This window comes from Calliopsis andreniformis, unplaced genomic scaffold, assembly GCF_051401765.1.
Source record: "Calliopsis andreniformis isolate RMS-2024a unplaced genomic scaffold, iyCalAndr_principal scaffold0022, whole genome shotgun sequence".
NCBI lineage: Eukaryota > Metazoa > Arthropoda > Insecta > Hymenoptera > Andrenidae > Calliopsis > Calliopsis andreniformis.
Window position 1 is genome coordinate 1,856,815 of NW_027480432.1, and position 12,598 is coordinate 1,869,412.

At 47.2% G+C, this 12,598-nt stretch overlaps 1 protein-coding gene across 1 annotated transcript in view; it reads right to left on the reverse strand.

Moving 5' to 3' along the window:
• Positions 1-732: 732 nt before the first annotated feature.
• Positions 733-12,598, reverse strand: part of Dachs (unconventional myosin-IXb-like dachs) — a 44,621-nt gene continuing 32,755 nt past the window's right edge. The window contains exons 3-18 of the mRNA XM_076390844.1: positions 10,452-10,808; positions 8,746-9,023; positions 4,980-5,151; positions 4,738-4,910; positions 4,512-4,671; positions 4,316-4,432; positions 3,914-4,149; positions 3,640-3,829; positions 3,074-3,351; positions 2,795-2,984; positions 2,545-2,716; positions 2,247-2,458; positions 1,870-2,132; positions 1,453-1,725; positions 1,231-1,330; positions 733-890 (exon numbers count right to left, since the gene is read on the reverse strand). Of these exons, the coding sequence (XP_076246959.1) occupies positions 733-890; positions 1,231-1,330; positions 1,453-1,725; positions 1,870-2,132; positions 2,247-2,458; positions 2,545-2,716; positions 2,795-2,984; positions 3,074-3,351; positions 3,640-3,829; positions 3,914-4,149; positions 4,316-4,432; positions 4,512-4,671; positions 4,738-4,910; positions 4,980-5,151; positions 8,746-9,023; positions 10,452-10,808 (3,329 nt within the window). The remainder of the gene's footprint in view (positions 891-1,230; positions 1,331-1,452; positions 1,726-1,869; positions 2,133-2,246; positions 2,459-2,544; positions 2,717-2,794; positions 2,985-3,073; positions 3,352-3,639; positions 3,830-3,913; positions 4,150-4,315; positions 4,433-4,511; positions 4,672-4,737; positions 4,911-4,979; positions 5,152-8,745; positions 9,024-10,451; positions 10,809-12,598) is intronic.

A 12,598-nucleotide genomic window follows, 5' to 3' on the forward strand; every position in this document is an offset into this window, starting at 1 on the left:
CTAGCAATGATAACTCTCAGGAAATAGCATTAATACTATCCAAACAGCAAAGACGATTCAGGTCCAGGAGCCCTCAGAAGTCCCTAAGGTCAAATGCGTGCCAGAGGGTCCAGGTTCAAAGGTCATAGCCCCCTGGCGACGTAGACGTGTAACGCTATACATGTGAAACTTATGCGTACCATTGTACACTTCTCGTCTCGTCTATTTAACAACTAACATGCTTACTAATTCGAAAATGTACGTCGACGTGCGGGTGTACTTATCTACATGGAAGACGAACGTTGCTCGCAGAGGGTGGCGTCGCTACAGGGGTTGGGAAGGGCCTTGAACACCGCGCGACGTGTCTCACGAGCGATAAGCACCGGTGTAACTTCCGCGCTGCACTCGCTTAACGGCTGGTGCAATTAATTAGAGGACAAAGTCCAGTGTCCTGCGGAGCTCCTAATCTCGAACCTTGATTTTCTTCGGTGTTGGGCCGATGCCAGGATTTTTGGAGGATTCTGTGTTGAAGAGAGGAGGAAAGGGTGAATTGTGGTCGAAGAGGATTTAATCTAGGATCTCTGGGTCTAACAAACTGTCCTGGTATTGGATTTTGGTATCAGCAAATATTGAAATGATGAGGATGATTTTTAGAATAGAGGATGAGGAGATTCTTTACTTCAAGAATCCTTTTAAAGCTCGTCCCGAATCGAAGAGCCCTAGCAACGTAGTAGCACGAAATAAATAACGCGTTCAGACGTTAATATTACAAGGTTTCAGCTCCATGAACTGGTAGGGTACGTGCAGGGTGGTGTTGTTATGCTCCACCAGTAAATGTCCTCGCCTGGGGGATGCCCCTACTACCAGCACTGTCTCACCCTTCAGTAGGACCACCTCTCCCTCGCCCTCCTCTGAAAATACAATTACTCCACACATTAGTGGAAAGAGGAAAATCAGTCTTAAATAAAAGATGTTTCCGGATTCACACTTATTGACACTATTGACTGACTATAAATAGCGACTTTAACATTCATTAAATATGAAAACCTATAAGCCCAAAAAAGCGAACTGATGTATATAAAATAAAGATGAGATAATTCAATTTAGAAACATTTTAGACACCACTGCGACATTAATCAAATATTAAATGCTACAAGCATTCGAGAAAAACCTGAGTCGTCAAAAATGAAAGTAGAGTATTCTATTTAAATAGAAACTTTTTTTTTACCATAAAAATTGCATGCTCCTCACCTGGGAAAGGCATTTTCATGATCCTAGTCTGCGGATAACCGAGCTTCGTGTTGCCAGTGACAGTGTACGACCTGCTGGGCGGGACAGGGGGTGGTCGTTCCTAAAAACAAAGTTGCAAAGTCTTCTCCCTCTCCCTTTCGAGGACGAAATAGAGTTGTGATCGAGTCTCCTAAAGGAATCTCGAGGAAACTCCGTGGAATGTTCTTTCTATGCAACCCTTACCAAATCCAGGCCAAAGAGGGTGCACGTTTGCTGGATCATCTTCTGATCGGCGCACTTCTCCGAGGGATCTGGCGGAGGCGTGCCAGCAATCGGCTGCGGCCTGGGTCGAGTTCCGGTCCCAGTGCTCGTAGCGGTAGTGACGCTCCTCTGAACTGTGCCTGTGTTGGTCGACGCTGGCTGTTGGGGCTTCTTCTGACCGATCCCAGCAGTCACGCCTATCGTGGTCTTCCTGATGGGCCACCTTCTTCGGACCCTCCAACCCCTCCACGTGGCCTGGTGACAGAAAAACAAATAATTAAGTTCCTGATACCTCGATTAGCATTCGGTTTAAGACTGACTGCTTATAGTGAATATTTCATTTAGTCCATCTAATTATCTAATTATAAGTAGATTAGTAAAAGAAGAAATGATAATTACTTGTATAACTGTAGCAGCTCTCCTCCTCGTCTCAGACCTCAGGTTTTCCAGCTGCTGCCTAATACCCTCGCTCAGAAAAATGTGCCTCTTGCCAAGCGCCCAACTAGTGCTTGCACCGAATTTGCTCTTCAGCTGCTGAGCATTCTGAAGAATCAGCTTAGTGTCCTCCACAGCTTGTTCCTCGGCCCTACGCAGCTGCTTGAAGGGAGCAATCAGCCTGTACCTCGCGTTGAATGCCTTGAACCGCATCCTATGAGGGTACCCTATAATCCCCATGAATCAGAGACCATAGAACTAGAATAAATGTCTCCAAGAGCCTCTAATGGGCCAATAGAAGCATCCACGAGAATTCAGGACCCGTAACACTCAAGACTCACCGCCAGCCATCAGATTCACTGTCTCCAGGACCTGAAGGGATCGTATCTGACGCATGGTGACGCCTCTGTCCAGATGCAGCGGCGTCTCCGTCCCGTTGCTTCTGATGCACCTGACGAAGTGGGGCCTGGCGTGGACGAGGGTCCTCAGGAGATTATCCAGCCTCGTGTGGAAATCCTGAGTCAAGGTGGAGATAGGCTCGTCCCCGTTCAGACTGAAAGAATACGTGAAAAGTTGTCAAGCCTCTGCTCTCCCTCTCCTTTCAAGGAAGCCACTTTTGGGTGGCTTTGGGGAGCTTACAGATCGGTGTGGGAAGTCGGTGATATCCTGAAGCTGACGCCCCTGGGTACTGTGTCGCTGGCATACAGGGCCTTCAGTTCGCTACCGAACAAGTGGGTGGCGAAACCGAAGCTGCACGTGTGCTTGTAGAACACTGCCACCAGGTCATCGGGCACCACGTCCTTGTTGGTATCTATAATCACAAATACACCCTGACAGACATTTCCAGGGAATAAATGAAAATAGAGGAGGGAAAGCTATCAAGTAGTACCCAAAAAATCCGAGGCGTCGTAAGTAACCCTCCCAGCGAAGTGTTGTATCCCAAAGGACCTGCAATCGACGGTCCTTGGCTCGAAGAGTCGAGGGTTCTGCTTGTGCTGGACCTTCACTTTAGCCACGTAGCTCTCGGCAGTGCCCCGTATCGAGCACTCGACGTCCAACATACTCAGCAACCCGGTACGCTGTGGACCAAAGAGTTGACAAGGCTACCTAGAGCAACTATCTTGCCCTAAACTTAAATGGAAGCTGGAACACAGGTTCCAGGACTCACCAAGGAGGAAATGAGATCGATGCATGGCACGTTGTCGACGTAGTCGACCTCCACGTCACACCGGATGCCTTCGTCGCGACAGCTTTCGATGGAGCTCTTAAATATATGAGTGTTGTAAAAATGCTGCATGGTTTCCGCACAGAGATTGATGCAGAGGTGCTCTAGTTGACTGGGTTTGGGATCTTCGAAACCGAACATGTCTAGAATACCTATGAACCCGTCTGTGGCGTGCCTCACTGCATTGTTCAGTGCTGTCATGCTTCTGGAACCTGTGCCACCTGTGTGGAACACAAGGTAGAAGCTTGAGAGTAAGATAAAAAGAGCAGGAACAAAGTGAAAGAATCGACAAAGCTACTAAGCTGTTCCATGAACTTTTTGGTTCAAAGAACATCAATAATTGTGTCTGACTTGGGACTTATTCTACTGTCGATAGACATTAACCAGGCCAGACGCAGCGAATCAGTAGAATAGGTCCTCAAATCAGACATATATTACATGTATTCAATTGCAGGTGTAAAGGAGTATGAAAAATCAACAGCACTCCTCAATTAATCCACAGTACTCACCTGCAGAGCTGCCAATAGTTGAAGCATGCTGACTGGTGACCTCAGCTTGGTTGTGAACAGACTCATTCGAGTCCGAGGACAGCGTTCCCAGCGTGGAGCCGAGTCTCTTCAGGCTGTTGGCCCTCCTGACGATCGTGGCCACAGTTCGACAGTAGAGCGCTTTCGCCAGCGAGTCCCTGGTCATGTTAGACTGCATAAACAAATACCCTTCAACATGGTTCAGCTCCGACAAGGCAGCGGTCGCGTCAGATTACGTGCAATGAGCTAACAGTACCATGTTCGCGTCGCACACCGACTTCACCAGCTGTCCACGAGCGTTGTGGGTCCTCGACGTCAGCCCCCTGAGCAGCGCTGGCGGTGGGACACCTAGAAGAGCAGCGACCGAAGCCAACTCGTTCTCTCCTATCACGCCAACCTCCACTCCTGGACGATCCGTGAAACCCACGTTGCCTAGGATCAGGACTGCTGCTAGAACTCGCACTACGTCCAGGAAAGGTATACCTAGGACACCTGTGAAGAATTCCTGATTTGAGGAATTTGGGAGATTTGGTGAATTTGGGGGAAGGGGGAATTGTGAGGGATTCAGTTGGTAGGACTTTGAATTAGGTTTGGAGTTCTAGAATAAATAGAAAGAGGAACTGTCTCAAAGTCGATTATTAAGAATGGTGTGACGTACCTAGGCAAGCCTTCCACGCCTGGAACCTAATGGCGTCCTCAGCTTCGTCCTGCCTGGTATCTCCATGCTGAAGATACCTCAGGTTCTTCAAGTTGTACCCCTCCAGATTGAGTTTGACTACCAACCAAGTGAAACAGAGTCCTCTCATACAATTGCCAACCTAGGTACTCTATTTTAATGAAGTTTATTGTCTCACCTCGTTCCTCGTGCGACAAGCCAGCAAGCATTTGGTAGAATATGTGATAATTCTTCTCGTCAGGTAGAGGCCTGATCACTCGGGTCTGGTCCAAGAAGTAACAGTGTATCTTCGTTCTATACAAAGCCCCATCCGTCACTTGGACCTCGATGAAGTGACCCTGAGGAAACGACGACCTTAGTTCCTTATCGAAAGATTCTCAACTAAAAAAGCAGCAGTCACGTACTATCCTAGAGCTCTCCGAGTTGGTGGCGGTCTTTGCGGATCCCAGGGACCTGAGGACAGTGAAGGCAGCCGCCAAGTGCTTGAAGGCGTCGGTCTCAGGGCCACCTCCAGCGACGTCGAAGAGTTGCCTGAGTAACAGCATAGAGGCATAGGTCTTTCCTGAGCCACTTGTCCCTGGTGGAAAAACGATTGAGATTTTCATAACTGTGGGACAGAGTTGATTTGGTCTTATCAAGTTTTTACCTGAAAGGATTATGGCTTGAGGGTAGCCTGTCTCCGACTGCTGTCGCACGGCTTCCTGAACTACCTTGTTCAGCTGAGGCGCTAGAGGTACGGCCCTGGTGCTCGTTAAGGTCAATGGATTCCCCACGTCCGTATAAGGATTGATGGAGACCAGAATGGGGCCTACGTTCGTCTGAAACACGATCGATTATCTACCCTTCTGATTATCCATCTAATGGTAGACGTACCTAGTGAGGTGTAGACCTCGTTCTATCAATAATACTGGAGCTTATAATTTACTTAGGAGCAGCAATAGGTAGGGATTTAGCACGTTGTATTACAGAGAACATTCTTTATCTATAATTTACAAATTCCTTCCTTTTTCTCTTTATTTTAAGATAGACTTTTTGAAAATCAAGGTGTTAAGGGTTTCTGTCACCTTCCACAAACCTGTACTAGACAGAAAACAGTTTTTCTAGGAAGAACCAGAAATATTGAGAAGCTCTCGAGGGAACACTGTACTAAAAGTCCTCCCTAATCCCCAAATCTTGGATCCCCAAATCCCCACTCCTGAAGAATCAATTTTGGACCAGTGAAAATCCAAAGGATCCCCCAGCAGCGTCCACTACGGAAGAGTGGTCGCCCCAGGGCCCCGCATAATCGATCCCCCGCATCGAAATCGCCGTCAATTCTAGGATAAGCATCGGCAAAGGAGAAAGAACGATCTGAGGGTGATATTTCACTCGGTGCAGTCCGCAGACCGCAACTTCCTTCAGCGATATCCCCAGGAGTAGAATAAAAGGAAGCCTCGAGTCGGAGACTTAGAAATCGGGACAGCCGGGGCGGAGAAGGAACCGCAGAGGGTCAGGGGAGGTGAGGGGGGAGGTTGTGAGAGGCGAAGGAGAAGACGAAGGAGGTAAAGAGCGCAGGGTGGTGCAACAGGCTACGAGCGGCGAGGCTTTGGCGGGCCTTGGTTCCTATTAGAAGCCCACCTAGAGAAAGCAACACGCTGGAGGACGAACAAAAAGGTGAAAAACGCCCGAAAGGTATAGTGGGGAGAGAGAGAACCGGTCCCCGTGACGGGGCCCGTGGCTAGCGATGCCTGTTCGATCCCTTCTGTCGCAGGCTCGCGAGCAACTTTGTTCTCTGTGATCGTTACATGGCAGAGTTCCCCTGAGATCTGGTTAACAAGAATACACAGTGATCTCTGTCTTAGAGATTGCTTTTTCTGAGCAAGGTTGAAAAGTGGAGAGACTTTAGATATTTTAGCACAGAAATTTGCAACAATATTTGAATTAATTGTAGGATTAGAATCCCTAGAATTTATGTACAGGTATTATATACTCTATTCTATCTTAATGAGCTACGATAAATTAAGTACTGGTATTGAGAACATTATGCCAAGAAAGCTAATAGGCAATTTGCTCCAAAACGTGAGGCTATCAAAGTGTTAACGGCAACTTCAGCAATGTTCCTTAAGTACTTTGACATAGATGGTGATCCCGAAACGGGGTCAAACAATCTAAGGGCTCGTTTCAGGTAACTTTCGCCGCAAGTGGTTCAGCAAAACTGAAAGCGACTCGAGGCTATCGCTACGGGAAGAGAGGGAAGCAGCGTGTTGGAAAGGGAGGAGAGATGAGAAAAGGTTGAAGGGAAAAGAAGAACAAGAAGGAGAGTCGAGGGAGACGGAAGGAGCAGTGGAGTAGCCGGAGGAAAAACGAAGATACAGCCACAAGATGGACTGGAAAATGATCTACGCAGTTGCGTTAGAGATCAACCGATCCTGACATTCCAGACCCGGAAAAAGTCAGCGACATCGAGGAAGTAGCGAGGGTCGATTAACAGGGAAACCACAATCTGCTGAGTCCAGTAATAAAGCCTTATCTAAACGTTATCTATTTCCTTCGAGACTCTTTCAGTTTCATTTTGCCTTCCCAATTATATAGTCTATGTTCTATTCTACTGAAAGAGAGAGCCATGTTTGAATATATTAAAACTTTATGACAGTTCCTTGGTTCCAAATGGAAATACCATTCATATACAAATTTTCTTGTAGTCTTGAGACTTTATATATACTGTATTAATTTCTGTGCTATTTTATTTATTTCTTCCCATTTCTTGTGAGCTCAAAAAAGTCAGCCAAAAAAGGGCTCCCAAATAATGCCTCTTTAAGGAAATTCTGCAGTGCTCCTGAGGAAATTCGTAACTGTTTCCTCCTCGAAAACTAATTGCTCCGGCTGCCTCAGGACCGGAAACAGGGCCCTTTTTGCCTCGGACCATCAGCAGTGTTCGTAGCTCGATCCAATCAAGCGACGCGATATCTGTCCGCGGTCACCGGACGAGACTATCGACTTTTTACCCGAGGCGTTCCCTTTCTTTCGCCTTTCCAGCTTTCCTCTCGTTCGAACGACCTATTGAGAAACTTCCACCGATTTCTACGTCTCCCTCGCGGACACGCCGAGAATCTGCCGAGAAAGGGAAGCTTTTCGCCCCGTGGTACCTCGTTAAGTGCGACAACTTCGCGTGGGGCGGAGGATAAACGGTGGTAATCGATGTGGAAAGGGAAAATCGAATCCCAGTATTTTCCTATAGATAACATGGCTACTGTACCCTCCTAAATTATAGAATGACCATTCCAAACTGTTCCATTTCTATCTGCAGAAATTTTCTAATGATCCTAATTTTAAAGAAAGTTACTTCTATCGTTCTACTAGGACTCAGTTAAGTCTGGATTAATATTTTCTTCTAAATAACACTATAAAGCCACAGAAATTATTCTATTTGGGGTTCACAAAGAATTCTTGAGTAACTGAACTGCTACCCCCATATTGGAAACAGTAGGGGTACTTCGAATACGAAATCCCCTGTACTTTAAACAAACAGCTCTATCAGAGGAAGGCAACCAGAAAAAGGAACGCGTTAAGGAATGCCCAGGGAGAAATTAAAACACGAACGCCTCAGCGCGATAATGGAATGCGAACATGCCACCTGCGCGTGGCACGACGCACGTGCGCAACGAACAGGGTGCATTCTTAATACCAGGATGCAGAAAGATACAAGTGTAAGACAAAGGGTAACAAGAGGGAGAACCGTGGAAAACGGTGGAATAAAAATGGACGTGTTGTCTGGCCGAGAATCCAACAGGCGCTCCTCGGGATTACACAGGATGATGCATTCTAAATTACCACACTTAGTTGCATCCGTGCAATGACCCTCTGACCTCCCGGATAGAAACAGCACGGAAGTTCTGATGATTCAATCATGATCACCAGAAGATTGTCATTCGCTGAAGTCTCAGCTGACTGCACGCTGCAGCTCGCACTCCCAAAGCGGAAAAGGCTTCCAAACCCGGTGAAATGTCAGCCTGGCTCGATACACCGTTCACGCGGTAGTGTCCTCGCTAAATACCTAGTGAACGTATCTCGCGAGAGAACCTCAGCTCACGGCAAATCAGGCATTCATCTCAATTAGAAGGCCCGCGAACTTATCGTATCTGGGCTACGCGCTCACGTCACTATCGAGCCAGGAGTGATTGATGCGCTGGGCAATTTAATTGCGGAGACGCTCGAGGAAACGTCGAGTTCGATCGAGGAACCTTGATTTTGCTCCACACAGCTTCCTTGTTGCCTTCGACATTCAATCAGGCCTAACCCTATTTCAATCTACTATTCCTGAGGTAGTATTGACGCTAATTAATTATTAGTAATAGTAGATTGAAGCTTCGAGAGTTTCTGTTTTTGCGAGGAGACGAGGAGACTAGATTTTAGGAGATTGAAATGGAGCTTACGTGGTACTGCTTGGCGCAGAATCGAGCCTGCAGGCATTTGAGAACTGCGTCCTCCGTGAGGGGCCCTGGTAGGTGAATCAGGTCGTCCAGGGCCGTGGAGGGCCCCGAAGCTGCGATGCCTTTCGGGAGACATCGATGCTGACCCTGATTACTTTTCGCATTCTTCACGTCGGCGATGATGCTGGAGATCGGCGGCGAACGCAAACAGCCCAGAGCTGTCACGCAGGATACTATGCCGTCGTCTGGGATACCATTATGCCGCTTAGGTGGGTCCAAATCTGGAAAAAAAGTACCAATTCACATTATTGATTACTAGTATTATAAAAAAGTTGAACTACTAGCAGTTAAAAAGAACTCTGACTTCGAAATTGAACAAAATCTACTTCTTTCAGTAAATATTTCATGATGTATCTGTATTCTAAGTGTGAAAAATAGATTGTCTAAATTAAAAGACATAGAGAGGAAAGTAAATGGACGGCAGGAATATAAAACGAAGAATAATTCAGAACACGGGCAAGGCGTTAATATTGCAAGGTATTCGATTGAAAAGTGACTACGTACTCCATAAATATTAATTAACCAGCGTGCGAAATTCCACAGGCCAGAGAAGCTTAAAAATGGAGCGGCGATATCGATAGAGTTCTCGAGCAAATTCAAACGAAACACGATGAACTACAGCGGCGTGCAATTTGGTCATGCGAAGCGTCGATTAACCAGAAAGAATTCGAGATCAGACAGAGCGTATCGAGCGAGTAAACAGCGTCGACCGAGGCAAATATTTTCATTCAGCGAGCGGTCGAAATCGCGAAGGGATAGCCAGGCGCAGCAATAAACAGCGAATCGCAGCCGCGGTCTGATCGGATGTTATTTTCCATTTTTTTCCAGTCGATCCAAACAGCGAAAAAACAAGCGGAAAATCCAGGACGCAAAAAATGGTAAATAAATCATGAAACCCTGTGAAACCAAGGGGAATAGTCGCTTTCTGACAAGCCATGATTATTGTTTCGACGATTCTAAGCAGGGAATCGTATTAGATTATTTAAAATATCGCTGGCTGTGCTTAAGAAGATCTGTGTGGGCCATCTCCCTCAGAAATACGAATTAACGTTGTAATCCCCATATTACGCGCCGTTGAAATATTAATGAGTACGTCCACCGTTCGCGTGGACAATCGGACCATCCCGCTCACGGGTTGCTACATTTTAATTTGCTGTAATCGCCTCGAATATGGTCGCGATTAAAGCCTTTTCCGAATGTTACGTCGATTTCGTTGGAAATAATGAGTGGAAATAAATTGGAAGGGGCGATTATGATAATGAGGTGATGTAAATGGATGTGTAGCGGGCGAATATTGATAGAAATACATCGCTAAAAAATACCTGACTCGTTTCCCTTATCCAAAATCCTACTACTGCCATACTATAGCAACCTCATTTTCTCAATATTTCTAGCACAGTCAAAAAATTCTCAACCTTCCAGCTCATCCACCCCCACAAATCCATACAAATACTCTTTCCACCAAGTACAAAAAGCTAAACCAGTATAACTATCTTCCTCCACATTATAGGCTCCCAGCAATTCCCTTACAAGACTCCCCATTATTCTCCTAAATAGCAGCGAAGTTACCAAAGCCTCTGTCCACGTCTCGCCCACCCAGTTCACCCCTAGAACGCCCAGGGTAAATTGAATATCGCAGCAATACTGACCAGATATTAAATTATTGGCAGCGGTGGAGTTGTGGCCGAGCGTGTTCGCGGCGGCGTGATTCGCGTGCGGATGAACGATCGCGGAGGCTGTCAGCGTGTGCCCCGAAGGATGACCGAGGCCGTGGGGTAACGTGGCGGAGAGGGGTAGCGTGGTCCTAGGTGGCACAGCGGGCGCAGGGGACGAGGGTACGCCACCCTTATCCGGGCTCTTCGACAGGGGCGCCGACGTGCCGCCGTTCGGCCCTGAATTGTTCGGCGGCTGGCTCACGTGCAGCCGGTTCCTCAGGGTCACCAGTTCCGTGCTCAGACTCCTGAGACGCTGCTGTAGGTGCACCGCTTCGTTCGAGGACGAGGCATCTGTAACAGACAAACCAGAGCGTCAGTATCGAAGTGGAGCTTCTATAGTGGAGAATCTATATTGGGGCTTAAGCTCTAGGACCCAAGATTTTGCGAGCTACGAATATTTTCGAGTGAAATAGCAACTTAACCGAGATCAAAACTGACCCAAGTCCTTTTTGAGACTCTAGACGACTCTAGAAGTGAAAATAATTACGAATGGGACTTCGTATGTTAATCACAAGCATTTCCCCACATTTGTATAAACCCAAATTCGCCAGAGCAGACATCACATTAAACGGTCCGATTTAGGCGCCTTGACGCGCCATTTTCCCCAGAAAAAAAGCCCCGATATTTGCTCGCTCGCGGCGATAAAAGGGTTATCGCGCGTTTCGCGAGCCACTGTAAACACTGTATCGCAAATTCGGGTGCCGGGCCTCGTTTTCTAAATGAATTATTCGCAGGGGATGCGAGGGTGGGACAGGGGTGTCCAGTATAAATTTCCGCGCGACCGATGCCCGTGTCGGCTCGTCGGCAACGACTGAATTTTCCAACGTGTGTCCACATTATAGGCAATTTAGCCAGCCGCTAAAGGCGCAACGAACGAGAGGCGTTTTTCGTTAATGGTCGTCGCACGGAAAATTACTCTGCGAAGGCTCCGCGGCCGCGCACGACCCATGAATATTTCAGAGAAATTACCACGCGACACGGCGATTCTCAAAAACCCTGTGTGACTCGGCCAAAACGCTCGCTAATGACGCCCACGCGCGATTACTTATTTATTCGCTTCGCGATAAACGGGAGGATTGGGACAAACTGTCCTGTAGCTGTTGGCAAACTGCTGAACGTTCGTAACGACTATCGTGAAATTAGAAAGGGAATAGACGATGCTGTACTGGAAAATTATGCAGCAGACTTTGCGATGAGTTTTCGTACACTCTCAAATAATGGGATTAAGTCCTGCACAAGGGAAGAAGAAATATAATGTGGGACCTAAAGTAATACACTGTTTGAGCAGTGATAATATAGATACATAGTGCTCCCTCGTTAATCGAAGGAACAATTAACGAGGAAGAGATCCAAGAGCCTCTGCATAAAGTTTCGCAACAGTGAAACACCTCTCCATCGACTACTTTCTGCTTATTATACTAATTGAAATTGCGATCTAAGTCGACTGATGCCGCCATTATAAGCTCCTATCGAGGAAAATTGCCTCGACCGTCCGCGATCAGGGTAAATACATCGAGAGTCAATTTTCAGCGCCGCGGCCGAGCACCAGTTCGACTGGTTTCACGAATATGGGACACGAGCGAGCGGGTCGGTTCCGTGGTTCACGGTACGCAGATACCCGCGGTCGTTGAGTTTGTCATAGCGGACGTGTTCGTTTTTTAAATGCTCCGATTAGAAACCAGTATATCCTGTCGCTACGGAGAGAGATAGCGATGTTCTGGGGTACTTGTCGAGGCTGCTAGATGGAAAATTCAGATAAACCAGTGTCCCTGGTCCCTGGGCCTCTGTTCAGATGGGTATCTAACTGTCGATCTGGACGATTAGTATCGCGCCAAGTGTCTCCTGGCATGCATGGCCAGAAAATTCAATTCTTTAGATAAAATTATGAGTGATAAGAGAGATCAAGTAATCCTAGAGAAATCTGAAGGGTGAATCGCTTTGGAGAGCTTCGAGCTTCAAAGCAGATGCGACTAAGTGGGCAAAGGAGTGCAGTCTCAGTGTCAAGGATGCAGGTCCACTGATTCCGCAAAAAACACCTGTCGATTCAGCATCAGGAGGTCAGAGCCAGAATGGCACAGCTG